The sequence below is a fragment of the Mesocricetus auratus genome, unplaced genomic scaffold (assembly GCF_017639785.1).
Source record: "Mesocricetus auratus isolate SY011 unplaced genomic scaffold, BCM_Maur_2.0 Super-Scaffold_100003, whole genome shotgun sequence".
Lineage (NCBI taxonomy): Eukaryota > Metazoa > Chordata > Mammalia > Rodentia > Cricetidae > Mesocricetus > Mesocricetus auratus.
The window spans coordinates 118395985-118423466 of NW_024429188.1; the positions used below are offsets into that span (position 1 = coordinate 118395985).

General features: G+C 49.4%; 1 protein-coding gene across 4 annotated transcripts; it reads right to left on the reverse strand.

Moving 5' to 3' along the window:
- Window positions 1–1907: 1907 nt before the first annotated feature.
- Hcfc1 (host cell factor C1) lies at window positions 1908–26809 on the reverse strand. 4 transcript variants are annotated; one of them, XM_013125851.3, is made up of 26 exons: window positions 25421–26809; window positions 19238–19386; window positions 18621–18781; window positions 17720–17928; window positions 16848–16932; window positions 16267–16373; window positions 15079–15258; window positions 14640–14999; window positions 14195–14355; window positions 12682–12879; window positions 12158–12382; window positions 11894–11998; window positions 11453–11672; window positions 11206–11348; window positions 10934–11072; window positions 10502–10722; window positions 8466–9969; window positions 8165–8328; window positions 7145–7589; window positions 6500–6826; window positions 6231–6349; window positions 6004–6141; window positions 5241–5426; window positions 4318–4618; window positions 3811–3874; window positions 1908–3630 (listed from the first exon to the last, which is right to left on the reverse strand). In XM_013125851.3, the coding sequence occupies exons 1-26, from the start codon at window positions 25611–25613 to the stop codon at window positions 3591–3593; spliced, it is 6144 nt and encodes a 2047-aa protein (XP_012981305.1). In that variant the 5' UTR covers window positions 25614–26809; the 3' UTR covers window positions 1908–3590.
- Between the last annotated feature and the right edge of the window lie 673 nt (window positions 26810–27482).

Genomic DNA, 27482 nt, shown 5'->3' on the forward strand with positions numbered 1-27482 from the left:
TCCTCACTTGCACATATCACCCTCAAGCTCAGTCAAGGATAAGCCTTGGTGTGATACTCTAGGTGGTTCTCTGGCCCTGGATTCCACAGGAGCAGGGTGAGGCAAGGCTGTGATGCCTCTTTCTGCCCTCAAGTTCAGTTGGCTAGTTTGTAACTATCATGTATCCCAGGCTAGCCTTGAACTCTTATTAGCCAATTGAACTCCTGATCCTTTTGCTGTACCTCTCAAGAACTGGCACTACAGGTGTGTTGCATCACACCTAGCTTCAAGCTCAGTATTTTTGTTTTTCAAGACAGGGTTTCTCTGTGTAGTCCTAGCTTTCCTGGAACTCACTCTGTAAACCAGGCTGCCTCGAACTCACAGAGACTCACCTGCCTCTGCATCCCCAGTGCTGGGATTGAAGGCGTGCGCCACTACCACCCAGCTCAAGCTCAGTATTTTGAGATCTGCACCAAAGCACTTCTGGTATAAATCCTTTTAAAAAAAGGATTTATTTTTAATTATGTGTATGTATGTGTCTATGTGAGTGAGGTGACCAAACTCTGATCCTTTCCAAGAGCAGTATACTCTTAACCACCGAGTCATCTCTGACCCTGCATATTCCTTAAGTTCCAGAGTGGTATGAGATCAGCACAGGGAAGGAGAAAGGGTGACCCATAGGTAATGACTATAGGAATAGTGTGGGAAAAAACCTTTGCACTTCTGCCAGGCTAAGTGTCCACATGTTTGCACAGGTCTCTACATTGGACAATTCACCTCTGCTGACCCATGCCCTCCTATCCCTCGACATTGCTCCCACAGCTACTATCTGAAGGACAATTTATTGTTCCTCTTCTTGGGCCTGAGGCAGGTTAGTGGAACTTTCACTTTACTGATGGGATACCCTCAACAAAACAGATCATGTGCCGAATGCACACATCTAGTTTGCAGCAGCACTGGGTCCATAGGAGGCAACTTTTGGTACCAAAATGGCTGAAAGGGAGAATAGCAGCACAGTGGGCTGGAGAGATAGCCCAGTGATTAACACTGTGTATTGCTCTTATAGAGGACCCAAGTTCAATCCCCAGTATCCAAGTTGGTCAGCTCATGGCTGCCTTTAACTCCAGAGAACTGTCTTTGATGTCTGAGGGAACATAAACATATTTACCCACCCACCCACACATAATTAAAAATAGATGCTGAGGAAACATGTCCCCACATCCCTTCTTTCTCTAGTTCAAGCACCAGGGACCTGGAGAAGCATGGAGGAGGTATGCTCGTTATTCCGTCTGCTGGCACCTAGACCTGCCATCACTGAGCTCTGGTTATAGGCCAGGGTTGCCTTATCTTCAGGTTTTCTTAGGCTTGTGCCCAAACAACAATATTCAACCAAATCACAGCTGTACCACCCAACTGGCTGCTCCACAGCCAGGGTCAATGATTCTGCTTCTCCCTCTTTGGAGGCTTGACTTGTATACAAAGCTAGAGGATTTGGTCCTGCAACATCCCTCTCATGTCAGATACACCTGTCCTACTAGAACTGACACCCTGGAGTATCCTGAGCTTATGTTGGGAAGAATATAGAGGCTGTGGCTTGCTTACATGTCTGCCAATCGTCAGGCAGGCCTTTACCTTGGTCTGTCTCTTAGTGGGAGAATAGGTGACCTGGCTTCCAAATGCAGAATCAGCAACAAGTGCTCAAGAGGCCCCTCAGCCTTGAGCCTATAAAGTAGCATGGCTGTAGAGGCCCAGGCTCCAGTGGCGTACCTTGCTCTGGAGTCTTCTTAGAAAAGCAGTTGAGAAATCTCTCACCTATGGTTCCTGGTAATAAAAGGCCTCCAGTGACTCAAGCAAACCTTGGGGAGGTCCCAGCTCCCCCTTTCCAAAGGTTGCAAGACACTCATGACACAGGGGTAGACATCAGATGGTTATTTCAAAAAAAGTCTTTTAATTGTTCAAAATAGCACAAAACAACATCGCACTATGGTAATATTGAGTCACAGGGATTACTCTACAATAGATGAATGGGGTAGTACTGTTCTCAGAAGAGAAATCAATGGGTGCTTGGGAGAAAGGATAGGGAAAACAAAGGGGCCAGGCGAGAGGGCTCCAACTTGACTAAACATGACATTTTCCACAGAGAAATATGATACAATACACTAGAGGCCTCAGGGGGTATGGGCCTGAGTGGCTGAACACATTGGCTGTCCATTTCTAAATTCTTCAGTAACTTGCTTGCAAGCATTACTCACCGCCTAAAACTTGGGTCCTGGAGAGAAAAAAAATCCAGTGCTTGGGGGCAATGCTATGAAATTAATTACTGAGTTTGTGTCATGTACCTACCCCCAGCCTCTGTGGGATACATGGCATACCCACCCCCTTCCTGGGCTGCTTTCAAGGTGGCCAGGTTCCACTTGTTTCCTTCCCCTGCTGTATTGTTCAAGGTCAGTCTCTGAGAGTGATGCTGATGAAGGTGGACTCCACATTCAAGGCCAAGCCTCTACATGTCAAGTGCTAACCCACAGGGAATAAAGGTCAATGTCTCACACTGTTCCAAAAGTAGGCAGGGTCTAGTAACAGGAAAATTGAACTAGGCAGTGTCTACCAGGTCCTACCCAGGACACTCTGTTTCTCTCCTGCCCTAGCTGCTCTCTCAGCTTTTCCGCAAAAGATCCCTGCCAATGATTAGCCAAGGGGGGAAAATGGAAGAAAGAAAATACGATACACATTCTGTACACAGCTAACAAAAAGGGATAAGCCCCCACACACTAAAGCTAAAATTACAATAAAAAATGTTAACTTCATTAATTTCAACTTAAAAATACAACAAATGCAGCAGTTGTTGATGTGGCCCCCAGGCTCAAGCAAGGTGGGCCAAAGCCAGGATCACTGGGGGCCACTCTGTGCCCATTGGGAGGATTTCACAGCCACTGCTCAGACTAATCAAGGCTCCTTCTTTCTTTCCCCTCATCTTTTTGTAAAGAGGAAGGGAGAGAGGTGTTAAGTGGTAGCAGAAAGGTCTCTGAGATGTGTTAAGCTTCCGATGGGTTTACTGGGCAAGACAGATCTGACTAAGCCTGAAGAAGGGATGGAAGGTGCCTGGAAATCAAAGTGATAGAACAAAACAAAATAGAACCAGACAGACTTTGCTGGGGAAAGCCTGAGGGAACTTGGGGGATACTCCTCCCCCCCTCCAGCCTTTGGCTGCCTCTCAGGCCAAGGGCGATGAACTGCAAACAAGTGCAGGCTTAAGTGTGGGTACTATCTTCTTTGTTTTCAGCTTTAATTTCTCTTCCCAAAGTCTCCGAACTGTCTAGTCATACTCAGCTCAGGGAGGGCAGCAGGTGGGGAAAAGGAAGGAGCACAACTTGCACTCATTTGCTTACTCATCGCTCTTTCCAATCTGCCTTCTGCTTCCTCCCAACAGCAATGATAAAATGTGCTTTCTTTATTGTAAAAAGAGAGGGAAAGGGGGGGAGATTGAATGGTAGCCAGTGGCTGGTGAGGGTGAAGTGCAAAGGCTGGGTGGGCAGGGTGGGAGGGTGGGCCAGGCCCTATAGGGCGTTCCTGAAGCAGAGGGGTCTGGAGGATCCAGATGCTGGCCAGCTTCTTCACTGACCATCAGCCTTAGACTTCTTTGGAGCAGATTTCCTTATGTAAGAAAGAAAGGAGAAACAGTCATAGAGGGTCCCAAGAATATAAAAAAAAAAAAAAAACACTGATTCAGGACCCTATGTGAATATAGTCCCAAGCAGCTTTGATGAGAGGTGAAGCCTATTTCTATTCTAAGTAGCCCCTACAGAAGATTCCTGAAAGATACCCGCTGCTTACATTTCTGGAGACGACATGGGCCGCTTGCTGGCTGGCTTGGTGCCCGAGCTGTCTTTACTGGTTTCTGAAAGAAATGGAATAGACAGTGAGCAACCCAGCAAAAAGCAGGGAACACTTGGGTGTACCCCACTTGTCATGGTCCTGATTGTCCATGTCATTCTTCAGGTCCCTGATCTTTCTCTGCAGCACAGGAGTCAGAAATCCTTTCAGCTCAGCTCCTGCCTGCAAATGCCCCTCCTGAGACAGATGCTTCTTAGAAGCTGGCCTCAGCCTAGGCTACCCATTTTAAGGGCCTTGGGTCATGCTGCTCTTGGACCTAACAGCTTTTGCCTTCTTCTAACCTTCTAAACCTTTCTCACTTTTTAGACACCCCCCCAGAGCTCAAGAGGCTCCTCTATAACACTTTACACCCTTCTATCCCAATTTGTAGGCTCCCTAATCTAGCTAGGTAATTTGGCTCTCCGTGCCTTTCCTAAAAATTGCCTCAAGAGGCTTATGAATACTTACCTTGCAACCACCTCACTTGTGTAGCAGGGCCGTAGCCCTTTTCATTGCGGGCAGCAATGCGGAAGATGATGGCAGGCTTGGTGGTGTAGTCAATGTGGGCATTGGAGAGGCTGGAGGACTGCACGAGGCAGGAAGGGCTAGGCCCACAGTATACTCGCATGAAGGCTAGCTGGGCTGGGGTAGAGCTCTTGGGCTCACCACCAGCCTGTGAGCTCTGGATGGCCAGGTACACAGAGTACTCGATGATCTTGCCGGAGGTCACAGACGGTGGCTCCCAGGTGAGGTGAGCACCATCTGGGCTCTAGAACCCAGGACATAAAAGTCAAGCTTTGTCTTCTTCAGCCACTGTGGTTTTAGCCCACCTTGCTTGTAGCCAGAGTAAGAGGGCTAGAAGTTTCTAGAATTGCTAATACTCCCATAAACAACCTCCCCCAACACAACAGATATTCCAGGTGTTGGTGAGATGGCTCAGCAGTATGGTAAAGATGCGTGCTGCCAAGTCTGATGACTGAATTCGATCTCCATGACCCATATGACCTCCTCTGACCTTCACATGAGCACCGAGGCATACCTATGCTCCCCCCACACAATAAAAATTGTAATCAAAATGTAATCAAAACAACCCAGATATCCTATATCAAATTTCAAGTCTTTAATACTCCCAACTCATCACCTAATCCATAACTTGTCTCTTAGCTTCTTGGTGCCTCAGTTTCTGCATTTGAAAATAGAATTAACAGGACCCAGACCTCCCTGGGATTTTCAGGATTAGACAAAAGATTTATGAGAAGAGCCTGGCATACCTTGCCCTTATCTGGTACACTCTTGGTTCATCCACTCCCTGGCTCTGTTCATACGAACCTCCTTAGGTTAAATACAGCAGACCAATAGGGAACAGAAAGGCAGTTCATAGAAAGACTCACCTTGCTGATTTTAATGGCACAAGGAGCCCCTGGGAAACCAGGTAGACACGTCTTGAAGGCTGAGATCTCACTAAAGGGCCCCCGGCCACAAGCATTGATTCCAGCAACACGAAATTTATACGCAGTGCCTGGCTGTAGCTCCTGCTTCTTCAGCTGGTTATAGTCTGGGATTGTGCCTGAGTCATCCTAGGGTAAGAGGTGGAAAACCAGGAAAGAAAATGGCACAAGGCCTGCAGTCAAAAAAAGAATTCTTTAGAAACTAGGAGGCAGCCGGGCGTTGGTGACACGCGCCTTTAATCCCAACACTCGGGAGGCAGAGGCAGGCGGATCTCTGTGAGTTCCAGGCCAGTCTGGTCTACAGAGCGAGTTCCAGGACAGGCTCCAAAACACAGAGAAACCCTGTCTCGGAAAACCAAAACAAGGAGGCAGTTCAGGGCTAGAGTGTTTGTCTAGAATGGCCAACATCCTAGGGGACCATGGGACCAAGACTTCCATTCAGTGACGGCTGCCCCTTTATAACAAGGCCCTAGGAATGTGGTGAGGTTAACTTGGTGCTGTTTGGAAAAAGTTTTTATTGTCTTACTTTCTAGGGAGAAGGTCTCCACCTGGCTGCCCTCCCATTTCCTAATAGTTCAAGTATTGCAAAGGTAGAAATCTCCTGAGAGCCCTTAGTAAAACTAAGTTTGTTTGTACGATAGTTGTCTCACAGTCAGGGCAGGATCCACCCCACCATCTAAGGGTGCCAATTACTGGGTGTACTTACATCTGACTGAACAGCATCATCTGGTGGCAGAAAATAGTGTGTTACCATTACACTGGTACCCTTAATGACCCCCACATCAAACCACTGGTTCTCCTTTTTCACAGGGGCTTTGCTGGGTGGGGGTGGCAAGTCCGGTTTCTAAAGAACAGAAATGAGATGACATTAAGTCCTTGAGGTCCAAAGGCAGGGTTGCTCCTATCCCTTGGGGCCCACTGCACTAAACTCACCACACCCAGGGACTCGATGCCATTGGCCACTTCAGTTAGGGTAGCTGCAGCCTGCATCTTTGCTGGGCTGGCTACAACAACAGGCTGGGGAGCCACAAATGTGTTAGATGGAGCCAGGCCTGGGAAGAAACAAAAGTATCAGTGGGGAGGAGGTTCTGTGTTGAGCCAGAACCTCTTGCAACTTCCACACCACCCTTGCCACAGTGTCTATCTCCCACCAGTTCAACTCTGTCAACAATTTACCCCTGCCAAAAAGCAGCCCAGCTTACTCTCAGTGGCTGTTGAGGGTAACAAGGCCACAGTGCTAGGTACAGCACTAGCTAGCTCGTTGAGGCAGTTGCTCTCGATGGATGGGTCATTGAGACTGTCGGCTGGGGCCAGAGCCTCAGTAGGGAGGTGGTGCTGCTGCTGGGCTTGAGCTTGGACTTCTTGGAGCTGCTGCTGCTGCTGCACAAGGGCTGCAAGCTCCTGCTGTGTCAGCACAATGGGTATGGTGGTGGCCTGACCCTCTTGGCCCTCAGCTGAAAGGTGACCCAGTTCTGCTTGTGTCACTGCTGCTGCTGCTTCAGATGTATCCATGGGCTCCCCAGTGCCTGCTCCAGGACCAAGAAAACTACCATTCAAAATGAATACCAGTGTGCCTGGCCCAATGGACAGCAATGGTGTTCCTAAGACTTTTGTTTTCCTTAGCTTTTATCTTGCTCACACACTATTACACCCTTTCCACTGGGTCCCGTGTCTTCTTTCTAGGACCACCCGTCCTACATAGGCCACCTTTTGAGGTACACTATGTACTCTCACAGGAAGTAGGTCTTCATCTCAAGTTGTCCCACTACATGGTGCCTTAGCCCTCCCTATTAGGCTGCCAATTATCCCAAGGGGCTTATCTCTCAAAGCTCTGGGCTGATACCTACCCATGACAGCTTGCTGTGCAGCCTGGAGCACAGCCTGGATGGCTAAGGCTTGAGCTTCTTCAGTGGCTGCAGCTTGGGCAGCTGCTTCAGCAGCAGCAGTCACAGCCAGCTCCTCTGGGGTGAGCCCTGTTACCATAAGGGTGGTGGTACCCGCCTGGGCCTCAGCCATCAGCTCTTGGGGAAGTGATAATTGATCTACTTCAGACTGTGTGGGTGGGGGTGGCTGGACCACTACAGTGGCCACGACAGCAGAGCTGGTAGGCTCCTGGCCTGAAGATGGGTCCCCAGTGCTGCTCAGATCCACGGCGGCCTGGAGCTCAGGGGTCTGGGAGGCTGACAGGACCTCGGAGGACTCCCCCATCAGGGGGGTAGAGGCAGACTGCAGGAGTTGCCGTGGTGGCAGCTGCTGACGAGGCCCTGGTGAGACCTGGAGTTCCTCTGGGGGCTGCAGGATGTCAACAGCAGAGAAGGGCATGTCAGAAGTTTCTGTGTTGGCTATGGTCACTGTTATCGTGGCTGGGATGGGGACTTCGGAAGTCAGAGCCCCTGGGGTCTCAGTCAGTGATGAGATGTTCTAGAAAGGGAGAGAAGCCCCCGTCAGAGGGAGAGGGGAGGAGACGGAGGCTAGTACTAGGCAGCAGGGATGAAAAACAAGATAGCCTTTGTTTTTTTCTGTAAGCCTATGGTATCATCCATGACAGGCTACATGTAGATGAAGAAGGTGAATCAAAGAGTAGGGTGTCAAGTTTTAACTCATGCTCAGAGAGGCTTTACTGTAGACACAAATGATGGAAAACAGCCAAGATGGAAACCAGAAGCAGAGATAAAGTACTCAGGCACCTCCAAGGGACTGTCTGCCTCCTAAGAACCAACACTGCCCTTTTATGGTCTGGAAGAACCAAGGAGCAATACCATGTTTGGTACAAGGGCGACATCTGGTGTCCATCTCTGGAATAGCACAAACAAAAGGCATAGTGGTCAAAAGGCCACATAAGGGTGGGTACCTTCTGGGAATCTTACCGGAACAGAGGGACCTGGCACTGGTGTAGACTGTGTCACAGTGGTCACTGCTCGTGGCAATGTGGATGACACAGTTGTTGTGATACCACTGGAGCTGGTGATGTTTGCGCTGTCACCTTGGGTGCTCACCACCTCTCCCTGGTCACTGGCAGCTGGTGGAGGGTCTGTGGGTATCAAAGGGGAGACTAGTTGACTTACACTTGCTTTTACCACCACAGGTTTCCTAGAAATTAACCCCTCCACTATAGCTAATACAGCCAGAATATCTGTACCCTACTATACTGGACACTTTTTCACTTACCTTGGTTTGAGCTCATGTTAGAGGTGACAGTGGTGGCTGTGTGCGTGGTGCCTGTCTCGTGGGTCTCGCAAGGAGGGTTGGAGCATACCCTCTGTGTTGGGAAAGAAGCCAGCAATGTGGCACCAGCCTGGGAGGTGACGGTGGACACTGCTACCACCTCTAAGCCAGACTCCAAGGTTCCATGAGAGGGAGTGGCATCAGGAAGCAGGGCACCCACACTGACTGACATAGTGGTGCCAGTGGAAGTGGTCTGGTGTGTCTCACAGGGACGGCCACCGGCAGGCTGTTGTCCACCCTCAGGCTGGCCTGCACCTCCATTTGATGTGGCAGTGGTAGCTGTGTGTGTGGTTCCCGTCTCATGAGTCTCACAAGGCGGGTTGGAACATACCCGCTGGGCACTGCCCGCATTGGAGGTAGTGGCAGTGTTGGTGGTGCCCGTCTCATGGGTCTCACACGGTGGATTGGAGCAGACTTGGGTCACGGTAGCCGAAGGGCACAGCAGTGCCTCTAGAGCTGTCATAGTCATGGTGCTGCTGGGAGAGCTTGCCTGGAGGCTTTCATAAGTAGATGTGGGGATCAATCGAGCTGTACCAAGCTCCCCAGCACCCATAATAGAGAGGGCTGTGGTTGGGGTATTGGTTGTATAAGTATGATAGGTCTCCAGCTGGTGCCCTGTGGGCATGTCCTTGTTGCTGGGGCCACTCAGCCCAACTCTAACACTTGGAAGAGCTAGCTGTACAAAGGCAGGGCTATGGTTCCCAGCCTCCAGTGCCACACTTGGCCTGAGCAGTGGGCCAGCTGGGCACGGAGATCTGGTAGCCTGCACAGTCATGGTGGTGTTGGTCATATTGGCCTGCTGTGTTTGGCACTGAGGCTTCACAGTACCCTGGGTTCTCTCCAGTGCCCCAGGAGCCACAGTGATCCGCACTACAGTGGGATTGCTAGAGGTATGACGAGTGTCTCGCTGTTGCCCAGTGCCCATGCTGGACATTGCTGTAGTGGCAGTGCTGGTGGTGCCTGTCTCATGAGTCTCGCAAGGGGGGTTTGAGCAGCCATGCTGCCCAGCCATGTTCGAAGTGGCTGTTGTGGCAGTGTTGGTAGTGCCTGTCTCATGGGTCTCACAAGGGGGGTTTGAACAGACACGGACCACATTACCATTCTGTTGTCCCACAGCTGAGGTCACAAGAGAAGCAGCTGCCTCTTGTCTGTCACAAACAAACTGCACCTGGGTAGGCTGAGGATGTCCTCCAAGGTTAGCCACAACAGTGGTAGTAGCTGTATTGGTGGTGCCTGTTTCATGGGTTTCACAGGGTGGGTTGGAGCACACCAGTGTCACAGTGCCAGGCTGTACGTCACCCTGGCCTGAGTCAGCGATGGTGACTGTTGCTGTGGGCTGCTCTGTAGTAGGTGAGGCCAAAATGGATACAGGAAGGTCATGTACAGGCTGGGCCTCAACCCCACTGGGTGCTGTGATCAGAGTCACTTGGGTAGGCTGGGAGACAGGCTGGGGGACACAGTAGAACAGAAGAATTAGTGCCAGAATTATGTGATTTCTCACTTGCCTCTCCTACCATCCCATGCTTACTGCACTGGCTGGGACCACCAACTCTGCTAACTAGCTTAGGCAAATCTAAGATTCACTTGCCCCATGATCTCAATGACCTACTGAGAGGCTAACATGGAGGGGCTATGAGGCAGAACTGGGGCTGGGAAAGGGGGTTGGTCTATTTGCTGGTACAAAGGCCAGAAACAGATTCCTTGAGCACTTCTTGTCCAGTTTGAGAGAAAAAACATGTCAAGAGGACAAATAACATATGCACATACAATAATACAAGATCCTAGTGTCTGCAAAGTAGACATAGCTCAAATAAGATATGCCACTGGGAAAGACTGAGACAGAGACCACACCACGTGTGGAAAAACTGTCACAGCTGCACAGGGCTGCAGAACAGTATCTGGAAAGGGGAGAAAAGTCAAAATGTCCCCTACATGTGGGAGTGCTGCTGTACAGTGGTATATCCTTGGAACCCACTTACCTGCATTGTGATTGTGGGTGTCGTAAGCCCACCAGCAGCTGTCAGTGTGGTCTGTGCAGCTGATACTGTGATGGCAGTAGGATTGATCACCTGGCTTGAGAGAGTGGCAATGGTGCCCAAGGTAGTGATAGGTGTGGCCAGAGAGGCACTGGTGCTATGGGCCCCAGCTCCTGCAAGGCTAGTAGAGACAGTGCCTGTCACTGTGCCTAGGGTTGTGACACCTAATGGGAGGAAGAAGCAGAAGTATTACTACCACTTTCTATCTAGCAGCATGTCTCTGGAAAGGGCTGGGGAATGGGGGCTCTGCCATGTAACCACCAAGGACAGAAGGCTCTGCAGAGAGCACCTGTCATCCTCCCTCAGCCAGATTAGAGGTTATGACTAGAGGAAGAGCCCAGTCACTGCCAAGGACCAGACCTGTGGACTACACACCTGTGGTGCCCTTCACAACCAATGTGGTGACAGCTGGCTTGACAGCAGAGACAGTGACAGGGGTGACCAGGCGGACGCCACTCATGGGCACAGTGCGGAGGATGGCGCCTGGCTGCCCAGGGGCTCCCTTCAGCACCACCTGGAACATCAGAACAAAGTGTCACCAATGTCACTTTCAGGCTAATGGGAATATGCTGCCCCTCTCAAGTCTGTTAGGATGACACATGTGGTCTGCACTAGACTGAGGTGAAAAGGGAGCATGTATGCCTCACCTGGGTCACTCCTTGCTGCCCATGGCCAGTAGCAATCTTGGGGACAGCAGTGATGATTTTGGCAGGTGCTCCTGTTCCAGAAGTCATCACCTTGGTGGTGATAATTGTGATGGGGGACTTAATGCCAGGAGTGCTGGTAACACCTGCATAGGGGAAGGATCCAGAGAAAATAAGCTCTGTGAGAGCTTCCCATCTTCTTCTTGATTTACACTCATCAGCAAGGGCCTTTTGAAAGCTGTTTGTTTACCTGTGGCGCCTGCCTGGGTGATAATGGCTGACATGGGAATGGTCTTGATGATGGTAGTCGTACCAGGTTTGGTGGTGCTGGGAGAGACACTACTGATGCCCAGGATGGTAGGCTTGGACCCAGCCCCACTAGCCTGTGTGGTGGTGATGATGGTTGTGGGTTTGCCATCTGCTGATGTCACCAGCTTCAGGATAGTCCCTGCTGGCAGAGGCCCTTTGGTCTGAAAGGGAAAAGCTGTGAATGAAGACGAACTACTGCCAGAAAGAAATAGGTGTAGCTACTCTAACTCGGAGAATACTCTAAATACTGTGGGTGCTATGATATCAGCAGATCTTTGAGCCACTTGTGCTCATGGGACCTCCTGTCCTTATCTCCCAGTACCCATTCATCCCTGTATCCTATAGTTTAGGGATGATTTCTGGAGGGACAATGAGAGCTCACCTGGATGATCTGAGTCACAGGGCCTGTAGAGGCTTGGCCTGTGACTGCTGAAGTCTGAACTGGTTTGGTCTGGACCACTGACATCACTTTTCCGAGATTGGAAATCTAAAAAGGAAAGAATGGAGCAGGCAGTGATCTGGAACCAAACAAGGGCATGGTCTGGGCTAGGACTACATTGGAGTTAGCCCAAGACAGCAAGTCACTAGTGGCATTCACCATAGTCTGGCACCTGTCACACACAGCCAGATGGTGCCTGTCACTCACCAGGGCACTGCCTCCTGGGACAGAGATGGGGCTCTTCACTAAGGTGATGGTCTTGGTGACTCCGCCGACCACTGTGGTCACTACCTGGGCTTGCTGGGCCACTGTCACGGTGCCTGATTTGTGTACCGTGATGATAGGGCGGGTAGATGTGTTGGCAGCAGAGGACACAGATGTCCCCACTTGGGCAGCTGCAGTCTTTAGCATGCGAGTGGCTGGGTTGCTCACCTGGAGAAACAGAGATGAATGATGAGAATAGTGGCAACATAATGGCTATAGCTTTGATGACCACCTGTCCACCTAGCTTGGTTGGCTGAGCAGCAAAAGAGCAGCCTGAACTCCCCCACAGGTCTAACCCAAGGCTGCACACAATTAAAGTAACTGCATGTCCCACAGCCCATGCCAGTACCAATTATAAAGCAATGGCCTGAAGGGTTAGTACAAAGCCTGGAACAAATGGCCACTGCTTGTTCAATCACAGTGACTAGAAGTCACCAGCCCCAAGGCTACAGGCTCAGAATGCTCACCATAACAGGGGAGGAGGCCACCTTCACAGTGGCTGGAAGAGTGGTTGTGCCAGGTGTCACAGCCACTGTCTTGACAATGGTGGTGCCGGCTGGGACACTCAGCACGGTGGGTGCTGAGGAAGGAGGAATCTTCTGTGTGGCAGCAGCGGCAGCAGCCAATGCAGCCATCCCACTCATCTGTGGGTTGCTGCCAATCACCTGTGGTAGGCACAAATTATATGATCTGCAAGGGTTCTATCTGCCACCTACCCCCCAACTCCATGACCCTTTTAGAACCTTTCCAAGGGGTTCTCAGTATCATTCCTTCATTTTAAACTAATGCTGGTTCCTCTTTCTTAGTGTAAGCAACAAGTAGGCAGGTGTTTACCAAGTACCTAATTTTTTTTTTTGAGAAAGGGTCTCATGAAGCTCAGGCTGGTGTCAAACTCATGAAAGTGACCTTCAATTTCTGCTCTTGCTTCCATCTCTCAAATATTGAGATTACTGACACGTAACACCACACACTTGGCTCATATAGTCTTAGGAACTGAACTTAGAGTTTTGTGCATACTAGGCAAGCACTCCATTGAGTTATACCCTATAGCTCCACAGATTTTTTTTTTTTGGTTTTTAGAGACAGGGTTTCTCTGTGGCTTTGGAGGCTGTCCTGGAACTAGCTCTTGTAGACCAGGCTGGTCTCAAACTCAGAGATCCTCCTGCCTCTGCCTCCCGAGTCCTGGGATTAAAGGCGTGCACCACCAATGCCCGGCGAGATTTTTAATCAAATAGCATAGTCAAGCTATGCCCTGGGACATATGCTTGTAATCCTAGCTATTCAGGATGCTGAAACAGAAATATCACAGCCTAGTGAGATCCTGCTTCAAAAGAAAAAGCTGAGAGTGTAGTAAGTCTGTAAAATACTTCCCTAACGGGTTCTGTCCCCCATACTGCAGAGGCAAAGAAAGAAAAAGACCAGAGCCAGAACTGGAGATGTATCTCAGTACACAAGAATGCACGCAGGCAGTAATAGCTTTCACATACAACACCTACCACTGCCACGGAGTTATAACTCCAACCATACTTATAACTCCAACACTCAGAAGGCTGAGGCAGGATAATCTCTCTAAGTAGTAGATAGTCTAAACTACAGAATTAAGACTGTCAAAACCCAAAACAAATACAACCCTTGAGTTAGATACAGCTCATTCTTATAGGTCTGGGTCAAACCCAGCTAACCAGATTTTCCCCTTGGCTTTCCAAATCAGGACGTCTACACTAAAAATTCCCCAAGGAATACACAGAACATTAGTCCCCCTCGAGGCATTATTTTTCAATGCAGCAACACTTTACAAACAACAAAGGCATGTTATGTACAGTGTGGGAGCTGGTGGGCTCCATGCAAGCTAGGCAAGCATTCTATCAAACAAGTTACATCCCCAGTCCCAGAGCAGTTATATTTTTTTTAAAGATCACATGAGAACTCTGTTTATGCTACTAGGTTACCACAAAACCCCACTCAATAACAGATTCTCACCGTCCCCTGGGCACTCTGTGTGGGTACAACCATTCGCACACTAGCAGGCAGGGAGGTCACAGTGACAGGGGCTTTTCCAGCCTGACCAGCAGGTCTCATAGTAACCAGTGGGGTTCCTGTTGTAGCCTGAGGACCAGTCACTTTGAGAACAGCAGGAACACCTGATAAGAAAAGACGTATGATCAGCAGGAGTTCCTCTTTCACACATTATCCCTACACTCTGCCAAGTTTAAGGCAAACTTGAGCTACTCCTTGCCTATCTGTTCTTTATGTGTGGTTCTTCTGTGTCCTCAATACAGTCCCTGCCAGCAAGGCAGAGCACTCATATCTCCTAATCCTCAATAAGCATGAAGCTAAAATCCACCAATGAACAAAGCAGCATCTACTACTCGAGATATTCAGTGATTAGGCCCTACTCCAAATGTCTTTAGCCCCTGTGGCTTACCTTGAGCCCTGGCTGCAGTGGGCACAGAAATGGAGCTGCCTGGTACTGTTGGCAAGACCTGGATGGTGGTAGTGCTTGGGGGTGCAGCGGCAGCCTGGGGCACAAGTGTGATGCCTACTTGGGTCAGTGGCTGTACAGCAGGTGCAGCTGCTGCAGGCGCAGGGCTCTTGGGAGGGTTGGCAGGCACAGATGGGACTGGATTGGGAGTAGGGGAAGTGGCCGTAGCAGCTGTGGCAGGAATGTCATATTTCTGGAGCTGCAGAAGGTAACTGTCGGCTGTTGCCACTGCACCCCAGCTAACCTCCAGTGAATTAGTGTTAGCTCGTACGAGTTGTACTCGGGCCGGGGGTGGTGGCTTTTCTGTAATACAACAACACAACTGTTAAGATAGGGAGTGGAGATGCTTCAGTAGTGGGAATGGCAGTGGCCCAGTACTTACCTGTCTCCAGATACCACAGGTCCTTGCAGCAGACCTGGTTGTTCCAGGCCTTGCGGTAGCCATCACGGCCACTCCAAATATACAAACGAGTATTGATGGCAACAGCACAGTGACCAGCTCGAGCTCGAGGAATGTTGTCTTCCAGTGTATCCATCAGGATGGTTTCCCAAGCCATGGTATCTAGAGGTGCACAGATGTTGGAGGTTACACAAGACCAAAAAACAAAACAAACAAACAACAACAAAAAAAACCTTCTCCCTTAACTCTCAAGTCATCCTGTATTCTTTCAGTGTTAGGGATGGTAAAGTTATTATTGGAGTATCAAATTAAAAGTTAACAAAAATAAGGCAAAAACACCATAAAAATTATGGTGGGAAAATTAATTTAGGAGGCAGAGGTAGATGGATCTCTGAGTTCAAGGTTAGCCTAGTCTACAGAGTGAGTCCCAGGACAGCTAGGGCTACACAGAGAAACCTTGTCGAGGGAGGGAGGGAAGAAAGAACGGAAGGAAAGAAATTAAGCATAAACTGGGCAAGTATTCGGAAGATATAACCAAAGGCCTAACTCCTTGTACATAAAACATACAATAAAGAGATAGGAAAAGATTGACACAATATATGGAAAAATTAAGTAAAGATCTTAAGAAAATGCATGCATCTTCAGTCAAAATAAGAGCAAATCTAAATTTTATTATTTTTTTTGAGATGGGTGTTTCACTATGAAGACCTGACTGGTCTCAAACTCAAGAGATCCACCTGCCTCTGCCTCCTGAGTACTAGGATTAAAGCCATATGCATAGCAAAGAATGTAATACTCACTGTGCAGGGGTATGAAATGATCTCCAAGATATAGTAAGGAAAAAGGGCTATTTGGACCTGTGTATGGTAGGTTAAGGTCCTAGAGCTACTGCCTGTACTAAAGAGACCCTGCAATGGGGTACAAGAAACATCGCTTCATTGTATGTGCTTTTTCACTTATGGATGTCAGGCACATATGAAGAAACTATTCAAGCTAAAAGGAGTGCTGTCTGAGAGTTCTCTACCCATTGGGTACTTCTGGTGAATTCTAGAAAGATCCATGAGCCCAGGTTTGCTCCTGTACACCGTAAAAGTCTCCCAGGGCCACACTTACCCCGCCCCACCCCACCCCACCCTACCCCTGGTCACTTTAAGCCTGAGGAGGCCATACCAAGGTTGAGACAAGCCAGTGTGTTGGTACACTTCCACTCCTTCTCGTGTGTGGCCACTTTGACATCGTCCATGACAAGAGGCACCCAGCCACCAAATACATACATTCTGGGAGGGTGAAGGAAAATCAAGAGAAGATTAAAGAGGAAGTAACATGCTAGAGGTTACCTCTTTCACCCAGAATATACTCAGTTCTCTAGAAGGCCCCAGAAGTCCCTGAAGATTCATGAAGCTGTTTAATATGGCACTTCCTACCTGATGGTATAACTTTACAAAGAACTGTCATTTGAATGGCAGGAGAGTAGTGTTTGGCTCATTTAAGGTGCATTTGAATCTCCACAAACCCTACACCTCAGCATTCATTAGGAATGGTATTTGTATGAGGAGCTATAGCAGTCTTACTGGTCAAGGAAGGGTCTTCTCAGGTTGAGTTACATGCAGTCCTTTATCACCCTAAATCTGCCTTCTCAATGCCATACGGTGGTTATGGGGCAGTTGAGCAACAGACTTGTCAGAATGAAGTCTCCTTGGGATTGAGGTGAGGGACAGTTCAGGACAGGGAAGAAAATAACAGACACTCACTTGTTTCCTATGGTAGTTGCAGAATGGAGGCTTCGAGGAAGGGGTGCCACCCCACTAAGGCTGGGCTTATTCCATGTCAGTGTCTCTACAGAGATGGAGAGAAAGAGATTACCTATGCTGGATCAAACACCATAGTCCCAGGACTTGGACCAAATGGGCCCTAAACCAGCATGAGAACTACATTCCTGTGGGCCTAAATACCTTAGCAGGCTCTCCAATTTATTGCCCTAACAGCTAGGTTTCAGCATTTCTAAAGCGGTTTGTATGATATGGTCAAGGTTTCTCCTCAAATGTACTGGGTACCTGCTATAAGGCAGTACTGCTCTCAAGGATGACATAAAGGTGTCAAGCTCACCCCAGTTTCTCCTTTATACCTCTACTCCCTGTAGAACATATTTACACTCATGCCATCTTAGCACTGGACAGACCACACTTTAGGAAACAGTGCTACTCGAGTTTTACTTATGTTCAAATGCTTGCGTGCTCTGATCCACAGGGCAATATAACCAAGATCTACCCCCACCCAATCCATCACCTACTTTATAGCTAAAAGTAAAAGGTATAATTGGTCTATGGTAACCAATTTTACTGTGCTAGCCATATCAGAATACACCAATTCACATACTGTCCATTTAAGAGTTAATAGGGACTCTACCCAAATTGAGAGAATTCTATTCTAAAAAGATTGTACTTTCTCTCTATTCTCATGACAAGTTCAACTGAGCCTTAATCTGTTTCCTATCAACTGACAAAGCTAAGTGGGGAGACTAGCTCCCTAGGAACCCCACCTCACCAGTCACTCAAGGGCAGCTACCCAGAAAACTGGCTTTGCTCTGAAGCCTGAAGCTACTGGAGCAGCAGCAGCTTCTTACCGATGTCCAGGGTCCAAAGATCCCCTAGCCTGCAGCCACTCATCCCTCCATAGATCACCAGCTTTGATTTCTTATTATCCTTCTCAGTGTACACCACAGCAGTATGCGACTCCCGAGGTGGAGGCAGGACTCCGTAAGTGATGGGGATGTCCCAAGCTACCACTCCAGAGCCTGGCCGCAGTTCGAGGATATATAAGTCATTCAAGTACCTGAGGAAGATCATTTATAGCAAACCTTGAGCACATGCACCACAGGCTTTACTGGGTATCTCAGTGAGCAGTAGATTTTTTAGAACATGAAAAAGCAAAGGCTAAGACCAGGCATGGGGGTGCACACCTTTAATTCTAGCACTTGGGAGGCAAAGGCAGGTAGATCTTTGTTAAGTTTGAGGTCAGCCTGGTCTACAGAGCAAGTTCCAGGATAGACAGAGCTACAGGGAGAAACCCTGTCTCAAAAAATAAACAAAAAAGGAACAAAGACCATGGAACCCTTGCACCTGAAGAGGGGACTGACTGCCAGAAGCTTACAAGGTGAGTAGAGTTGGAGCAATGAAGAGGTATAGGTGTGAAGTGGCAGGTCCCTTCAGGATATACACAAAGTCAGACATTATACTTGGGCCTCTCTAGAGCAAGGGGATGATAAGCTTGGAACTACCTTCAGACAGTAAGGCCTTAGAAAATATCCATCAGGAAATGTGTAAGCAACAGTAGTTGCAAAGGAAGCAATCAGGTCTAATTTCTGTCTGAGGGATAGGGACCAGTCCAAGGTAAAGCAGGCTTCTACCTCTTGTCCAGTTTTTTCCTATAAGACCTAACCAGGAGTTCAGATTTCAAAGCTGGGAACTTCTGGGGCAAGTAGACCCACCTTAGTGGTGTTCTCCAGAAAAAGGACCAAGTCTTACCTCGGAATGTTGTTCTTGGGGTCCTCACTATCATTGGCTAGACCCCCAAATAGGTAGCATTTGTTGCCCACAAGGGAGAAGCTGTGTCCAAGCCGAGGACATGGAGGAGGCCCATTTTTGGGTGTCTTTGCTTTCAGTCTCTTCCATTCCCAGCGACTGGCCTGCAAAACCAAGACTTAGAGAATGACTCCCGAGATGAGAAGGCCTAGGGCAATTTGTGGAATAAGGAGAAGATGGTCTGGAATGAGGGATCATATTGCTGGAACATGCAAGTCCTAAGGAATTTGCCCTGTTCTCTCCTTTGACACTGTTCAAGGTGAGAACAGCCTTGGTAAACTCTTAACTAATCCCTTCCAATGCTTCTCCTGTCCTAACCCTCAAACCACTATAAGGAACACTATGGAGAATCCCATGGGGGCTGAGGGAGTGTAAGAATCCAAGCCCAAGCTGGGTGGTGGTGGCACACACCTTTAATCCCAGCACTCGGGAGGCAGAGGCAGGCAGATTGCGGTGAGTTCGAGACCAGCCTAGTCTACAAGAGCTAGTTCCAGGACAGCCTCCAAAGCCTTGAAAAACCAAAAGAACCCAAGTCCAAATGGGCTCTACATTGTTGTTACCTGGAGTTCATAGAGGTCGTTGCTGTATTTTCCATACTCCACCATCCCACCAAATACCAGCAGGCGAGTACCATCACACACAAAGCCATAGGCTGCACACCCTGGAGGAATATCCCCTCTCACAGCTGGGATGAACCACTGGTTGGTTGCTGAAGAATAAAAGGAAACAAGTCATAACATCCAGGGGCTTCTAGAACTGGAGCCCACCCCCCATTTTTCTTATTCCTTAAGTCTTGAATTTTCCAACTCCTAGTCTTCAAATGTAGCCAAGAAAGGAGAGGCTAAGCTGGCATACTGTCCCTTAAGAGAACTATCACTCCAACTCTCTAGTCACTCTAGCCAAGTCATCTGCAGAGCCCTGGTTTTCAAACTCATCAAGGCCATCTCAGAAGGCAATAAGTCACCAACCAAGATAATTCATCAGCCTCCGAGAATGTAGTAGTCCCTTGTGGTATGTAGAATCATTCCCTACAGTCCCTGACTTCCTTCCCCTACTGTTCACATGATCACAAGCTTCTATACCCAAATACCCTCTAGGGCTTATGTTCCTCCTCTTCAGAGCCCATAGCTGCACCTGTAGGTGGTCCTAGAAACATCAACTGTTATGGGCTGATATCTTCCCTCCATGTAGGCAGTTAACAGGGAACAGAGGTCATAGCTTGCTGGCTCAGAAGAACATGAGGCAAGAATCAGCATCTGCTGACTTCCCAGGCCTAGCTGTCTCTGCTTTGACTTCCCTATTGGCTTGTCTCCTAGGTGATGATCTACAGGCAGTGGCCCCCTCTCAGAATATTCTCAAGCATGAGGTAGCAACTGCAGCAGAGTGTCTGTGACAGAAACGTCTCAGGAGTACCTCAAAGTTCTAGCTGGCAGTGAGATCGGGAAGTCACTGAGAAAGGGAAAATCACACCTTAGGCACCTCCTGGTTCCCCTAGGATGATACAAGACAGTGGCCAAACCTTCAGCTGGCACAGAGCCCTTTCCTAGCTTGCCTGACAGTTTGTTCTTTCACATCTGCAGTGGCAAGGGTTCCAATAATGTTATAGATAAGCATGCTCTTCTGCCATGTCACATATTTAAAGAATAAGATACTTAGCCCGGCGTTGGTGGTGCACGCCTTTAATCCCAGCACTCGGGAGGCAGAGGCAGGCGGATCTCTGTGAGTTCGAGACCAGCCTGGACTACCAAGTGAGTTCCAGGACAGCCTCCAAAGCCACAGAGAAACCCTGTCTCGAAAAAACCAAAAAAAAACAAAACAAAACAAAACAAAACAAAAAAAAAACCAATAAGATACTTTCTCCAAAATTTCCAAGTTTGGGGCCCAGAGGCAGACCCGCCACATGCATATGTTAGTCAGGCGAAATCTGAGAGGATTTCCAAGTCAAGATCATTCTCCCTCATAGGAGTTGATGGGAAGTCAGGTTATATTTTGGAAGAGGTGACACAGGAGGCATTTGTGAACCAGTCTAAGCTGTTTACCTGCTTCTCAGCCATACTGTCCACACAGAAAAAGATGGTAAATACTTGTTTTGCTTTTTCCCCCTTTATTCAGATTCATTCGAGAAAAGCCCCCACCCCCCATTTATAAGTTCCTGTGTTCTCAACTCCTATGCTCCATAAGCAACAACTGCACCCTGTCATGCCTTAGGGAGGAGGGTCTCCCCAGGTGCACAGCTATTGGACTCCTCAGTGGTTTAGCTGAGTCACTGAAACAACATGCAAACATGAACCAAGAAATGAGGAGCTCTCAATATTGAGGCAAATCACAAGTTGGGAGAGATGGTCTTAATCTGTGGAAGGAGTTTTTCATCCAAGTTACAAAGGTAAAGCTAACAGGAACCTCTGAGAAAGCCCCAGTCCAGCTCTCAGTCAATAAAACAAGAGTCCAGAGCATGCCTGTAATCCCAAAACTTCAAAGATGGAAATAGGAGGATCATTTCAGGGATAACCTGAGCTATGAAAGACCTTGTCTCAAAACAAAAACACAAACAAAAGACTCCAGAACCCAGGAAAGGAAACTTACCTGAAGTCAGAGTAAAACCCAACAGGAACATGAACCTGATTCAGTGTCTCTCTCATGTATGGACAGTCCCTCACTTAGCTGAGAACTCTTGTGTTAAAAGCATATAGGTAGTGAGTCATGAGGCAAGACTTGGTTGAAAGCTAAATGGCAAATGGGATTGGCCTACAGCTTTCCCACCATGCTGATTCACTGACCAACTGGCCAGGGTTAGGGTTAGCTAGGATGTTCCTGGTCTCCCATATCACCAGCTTCTCCTATGAGACGTAAGAGGTTTTAGTCTGGTTCTAGAATGTTCCTTCTGGCAAGGCAGAAGCCCTTCCCAACTCTCATAAGGAGTCTGTCAGGGAGTTCCTGGTATGAAGATTAATTAACACCACCTCTCCTTACCTATTCTATGAACCCCTGTTTTAGTGTGAAAGTATATGAATTCCTTTCTCCATCTTACAAAATCTAACAGCTGCTCTTCCTTGCCCTTAAATACCCAGTGGGGTATCATGTAACCCAATTGCTGGGTCCCTCATTCTTGACATGCCCTGGCATATCCCCAGTCCTCAAGCCTGACCCTCACCAAAAGAGGGGAATTGAGGAAAGGAGGTCACTTGTTTGCAGGCTCCTGAGTAAGATACTTTTTACCTTCCCTTTCTTCAGCCCAACTCCATTTGTATCTTCTGCCTTCCAATCACCACCTAGACTAATACCCATGCGACAGAGAACACACCGGAGTTCAAGGAATTATCTTCCTTTCAGTATGATTGGTCACACAAAAGCAATCATTTCTGATGTGGCATTCCCATGTTGGAAGGCACAGAGGACTCCTAGCTTCCTATTTTCCACCCAGTAGGTAGGATGTACATCCCTCCAATGATGGGAAGAAAACTGGGAAGAACCTGGGACCATGCCCAACCTTTGGGAGCAGAGGAAGGGTGATGAAGTTATCTAAATAAGGTTTCTCTGAGTAAAAAACATTTTAGCCAGACCTTTAAAAAGTAAACAGGCTATTTCCTAATAACAGGTCAATCAGGAAATGAGCCTGCTAAGGAGGGCCTAAAATAGATGGGGGGACAGAAATGATACCCATCTTAGTGAAATTTAGGTACATGGACAGAGGAAAGGGTTGTTTCTAAGCCTATGAATTGAATTAAGAAACTAGTGGTACAGGCTCTGCGGGAGACAGCTGGATCTCTGAGTTCAAGACTAGCCTGGTCTACAGAGTAAGTTATAGGACAGCTAGGGAGGTTACACAGAGAAGCCCTGTCTTGAAAAACGTAACAACACCCCCCCCACACACTCTACAGTAGTCCCCATAAAGGCTCACACTCTGGTCCACCTCTATCACTAGTTAGTGCAGTGTCCCTGAACTTGTCATTTCCCCTCTTGGACTCCAATTTCCTTATGTGTAGGAAGTCCCTTTAGATATTTTCCAACACCAACCCTCAAGAGTCTATGGTAGGACTGGCTCAGCCGTACAGTACTTGCTCAAGGCTCTGTTCTACATCCAACAGTGGAGTTGGTGACATCCAATATCCACCGAGGCAAAAGCAGCCTGGTAGAAGGAACAATCATACACACCCAGCTTTAGCATAACACAATCCACCCCAGACTTGGGCTTGAGGCCTCTTGAATAATCTGCATTGCCTCATGAAAATAAAATTCCTCCATGGACAATTGCAACTGTAAGACCTACCAAAAGACAGTAAAGGGTCTCTCAGCTTTTGGTGACTGCCACTTAAGGGGCAAAGCCATGTACATAAGCACTCTCTAGCATACACAAACCCGGTTAGTTGTCTGGGTAATCCCTGGGTGAATTATATCCTACCCCCTGCAAACCAAAGAGTTGACCAAGATAGCCAAATGCACATATACCATGGATTTGTTTCTTCTTTTCAAAGAAGAATGTTATCAGACCAGCCCACTGTATAAAGTGGTAAGGACCAATTCCACACAATCAAAGGAAGACAGGCAGAGAGAGGCATGAACAGATTATGAACTCAAGCCTCTTTGGAAACAAAACCAAGGGAAGTACAAGAGGCAGCGGGTGGGAAGGATGGGCAGTCAGGGTAGCATCAGGACTGTTAGAACTTGGAGCCTGCCAAATACATGACACACCCTGAGTCCATCAAAACAAGGAGTACGCCTTTTAAGGTGAGAAAACAGGGTAGCAGGGTCAGCTAGCTACTCTCTCAAGTCACCTAAAAATGATTAGAAAATTGTTATTCTTGGAGGATTCTTTGCTGTTAAGCCGACTTTTAGAAGGTTGATGACCTCCTAACACTCATCCTCGGTTGCAAAATGGTAACAAATTAACACCATAGTAGTCAATTGGTTTAAAAAACAAATGAGTATGTAGAGATCCTAAGAAGCCAAGACAGAGGCCTCCAATGGACTTTGGAGCTGACTGTAATTAGGCCCCTGCCCTACTTTCTAAAATTGTATTTCCCTGCCAGAAAGTCTGCTCCAGGCCTTAGTAGAGAAAGGCATTCCAGAGAAGGAAGAAGGTGCTGCTGCTCCTGTTGAGGGCATCTCTAAAAACAGCTCTACCACTTCACAAGCTGCATCCTTGCCCTTGGCCTTACCTTACTGGGCTAATTCTTGCCACCACAGCTGCCTGGGCTGACACAAGCATCACCACCACCACCACCACCACCACCACCACCACCACCACCACCACCACCACCACCACCACCACCACCACCACCAACCACCCTTTTCTGCAGGGGCCTTGAGAAAAACCCTGGAGGCAACAGGTGCTGAGAGACAAGGAACTTGGAGGGTCATGAAGAAATCACCTATCAACTTGGAAGGGGGAAGAATTCAGAGGTGCAGAGGCAGGCCTTCACACTCAGCATGGTGGGGGAGGTGCTGGGGAGCTGCCAGAAGTCTGGTTCCAACCCTCACTACATGAACTACCCCAGACCATGACCTCCTGCCTGCTTCCTACCTCATCAGACCAAGGAGGCAAGGGGGGGGCGGCAACAGAATGGCCTTGTTGTACACTTGGTCCCGCCCTCACATGAAAAGAAGGTGCCTGGGACTGCAAGGGCCCAGAAAGGATGAAGGTGTATGTATATAAGAGGCTAAGGAGCTGTCAAGGAAGCCCTGCAGATTGCACCTACTGCAGTAGAGGGAAGCTTCTAGTCTACCACAGGCAAGGGCTCTGTCTGGCCACACTAATATTCCAGTTTCTCACCTGGACACAACTGGCACATATTTCCAGTCTTAGCAAGTCCCAGCACTCTCCCTTAGGGCAAGGCTAAGGTCCTTTGGGCAGTCAACCGGCAACTCAGGACAATCCCCTGTACTAGATGTGCAAAAAGTGCTATCACAGGGGAAGGATGCGACAAAGCTTTCTGCCCTAGAGGCAGAGCAAAGGAAGCAGGCAAGGAACAACATGTGGCTCCCATAAGGGAGGGGGCAGAGGCCAGTCTGCAGATCAGCCATACCTGCAGACAGAGAGGCTCCTCCCAATTTGCAAGGGTTTGGGGAAGGAGGCACTAGAAGGGACTGTTAACCCCTTCAATTTCACAGGAAAGGAGTCACTGAGCTCTCCGGCCTGCTATTGGGGGTGGAAGGGAGAACCTCAGCTGTTCAAGGGACATTAGGAAAAGAAACAATTCGAAGAAAAAATACAAAAAAATCCACAATTCGTACAAGTAATTACCCCCAACTGTGTGTGAAAGTCGCATTAGGCTGTTAAAAGTCGGCCCCTAAAGAGTGCATCCCTCTTTTCTGGGTACATAGAACAGATCTGTGATGTAGAAATTGTCTTTTCTCCCGAATGAGCATGGGCGCTGGAGATGAGAACCAGCGCGGGGGGGGGGAGGATTCCGCCTGCGCCCAGAGAACACATCCGCCGCCGCGCCAGCCCCAGCCCGCTGGTAACGGTGTACGTCTGAAGTCACCATCGCCGGCGACATCCCCTCCCCCTCACCAGTCAGACTAGAGGGTTTCTCTAAGGACCAAATGCAACCTTTAAACGAAGGAGACTACGGGGGCGTAGAACGGGGGTTGAAAAACTAGGGAAAAGTAGAGATGGCAAGCAAAGCAAAGAGAGGAGGAAAATACATCAGGGGAGCGTGAGAGAGAGATAAAAGGAGGGCAGAAGATTGTGAAGAGTGAAGGAGATGAAGGGAAGGCTGAGAACCCAGCGGGCTTAGACTCACCAGTGTTGTACACGTGTAGTTCGTCCACTATTCCTTCGTTACCGCCGCCAAACACCACTATGAGCTCCTTGATAGCCACGGCACGGTGGCCGTGGCGGGGTCGGGGCACCGGACCCGACCAACCCACCACTCGTTTCCAGCGGGGCTGCAGAAGCACCGCTGGTAAGTTGGCGGGGGACACAGCCGAAGCCATAGTTCCGCTTAAGGATGCAGTGGGAATAAGTCACTGAGCGGGAAGGAGACCCTTAATTCTTCACACACCCCCTTTCGTCTAAGGCAGCTTTCACGGAGAAGCGGCTCCTTAGACAGCGGTGGACGACTCCATGGAGGCCGCCATCTTAACTATCCTCCTTCCCTTTGGCTCTTCCCCCCCTTCTCAATCGGCTCGTGTCCTTTAAAGCTTCTCAAAACTGCAGAGCACCTACTCCCGAGAATCTGGAGGCCACTGAGCGCTGCCGCTCTAACTATTTGCCCGGATGCTCCCGCTTAAAAGCTCGGGCAGGAGGCTCTGGGAGCCGCCATCTTGAGACGCCTCTCTCTCCTCCCTTCCTCAGTCGTAGCCCTCCCCCGCCGGAAATGGCGGAGCCCCGGCCCGGTTCCCACACCCCCCAGTCCCCAGCCCTGGCTGGCTTCCGGGGCGGGTGGAAAAGAGCCACAAATGCCGCGGTTGTCTCAACCCCGTCGGCAGTCAGACCACAATTGTGGAAGCCGCCATCTTGAGACCGTCCTGCTTCCCCGCCCAGCACTTAGTACAGCCGTCGATAGAAGAACAACCGCAACGTTCCTAAATAATAAAGGCGCGTCAGAGGCTGGCGGAACCAGCTAGAACTCTTGGGGCTCCGCGTCGTACGGCTCGTGAGATTTCGCACCTCTCCCTTGAGTCCGCCTCTGCTGTTCAGACTGTGCCTGCCGCTCTGGGAGCCGCCATCTTGAGACTAGCTTCCCCTTCCCCCTAGTCTCTTCCTGGACAGCTGTTCCACAGCAAGCCAAACGCAATGCAGCATACAATCGTCGCTCCCCTTCTTATGACTTCTTCCCACAGGACCCGCTCGAAAGAGCAGCAGTTAGGCCCCGAAGTGACAACTGTACGGCAGAAGGAGCGGTAACGGCAGGACGCTCATGCCTCCTCCCTGGGAGCCGCCATCTTGTGTGAAGAAGTAACAACTAAACATGGCGGCGGTCGGGCGAGGGGGCGGAGTCAGAAAACGTCACCACTCCCCCGCTCTCACACGTCTCCGCCTCTGGGCCCGAGCCTCTTAAAGGACCCAAGGCTTATAAAGAATCAAAGCTTCTTAAAAGTGCAATCCACTATCTGATTGTAGGCGAGTTGGCGCTGCTGTGTAGTAGGCTAGAGACAGAGCTGCGGTCGAGTCAGGTGCAATACCGCCCCGCCCTGCGCCCCCCTCAGCGCTCCTCCACGCCTCCTCCCTGGGAGCCGCCATCTTGCCACTTCCCCACGCCCGGCCGTCTGCAGGCGTCAATAGCGACTTTCAGCACAAAACAAAGATGGCCGCGGCTTATGGGAATGCCCGGATGAAAATGTAACTCCCCTTGACTTGCTCGGCCCCGCCCCCCTGGGAACTGTCTCCCGGGTCGCTGAAGGGACACAAGCCTGAGAAATAGCCTTAATCCAGCCGTGGAGATAGGGCACAAGGTAGTTAAGGGTGGCAGAGAGGAGACACTGTGATTGCACCCTGCCTGGGAAACAGGTGTTTTCCTGCCGCGAATACTCAGCAGATAGCCAGAGCACGGTCACAGTGGGAAGCTGGAGGCGGGGCGAGAGCCGAAGATGACGCCATGAGCACACGGGGGCGGAGCTACCGCCCGCTCCCAGGCCTGCCAGCTCCACTCTGGGGCGTCGCCGCCTTCGCCCCCGCCTCCCGAACGAGCCCAGCTGAGCGCTCATATTCGTAGCGCGCGGGCCACCTTCCCGCTGCAACCTGCCGAGGCTAAAGGCACCGGAGTCAAGCCTGAGCGGGAGCAGCCTCTGCCACTCGCGTCACCTTGCGTCATCCGACCCGCCTGCTTCCCAGGGCTCCTCGCCCCGCCCTTGCGCAGGCGT

Excerpts from the sequence above, each read along its gene's own strand:
- Hcfc1 (XM_013125850.3), bottom strand. The coding sequence starts at position 25,613 with ATGGCTTCGGCTGTGTCCCCCGCCAACTTACCAGCGGTGCTTCTGCAG. Across the intron at positions 17,929-18,620 it reads CCCAAGAACAACATTCCGAG|GTACTTGAATGACTTATATA; the intron begins GTAAGACTTGGT and ends GATCTTCCTCAG. Across the intron at positions 6,824-7,144 it reads TGCACAGCAAGCTGTCATGG|GCACTGGGGAGCCCATGGAT; the intron begins GTAGGTATCAGC and ends GTCCTGGAGCAG.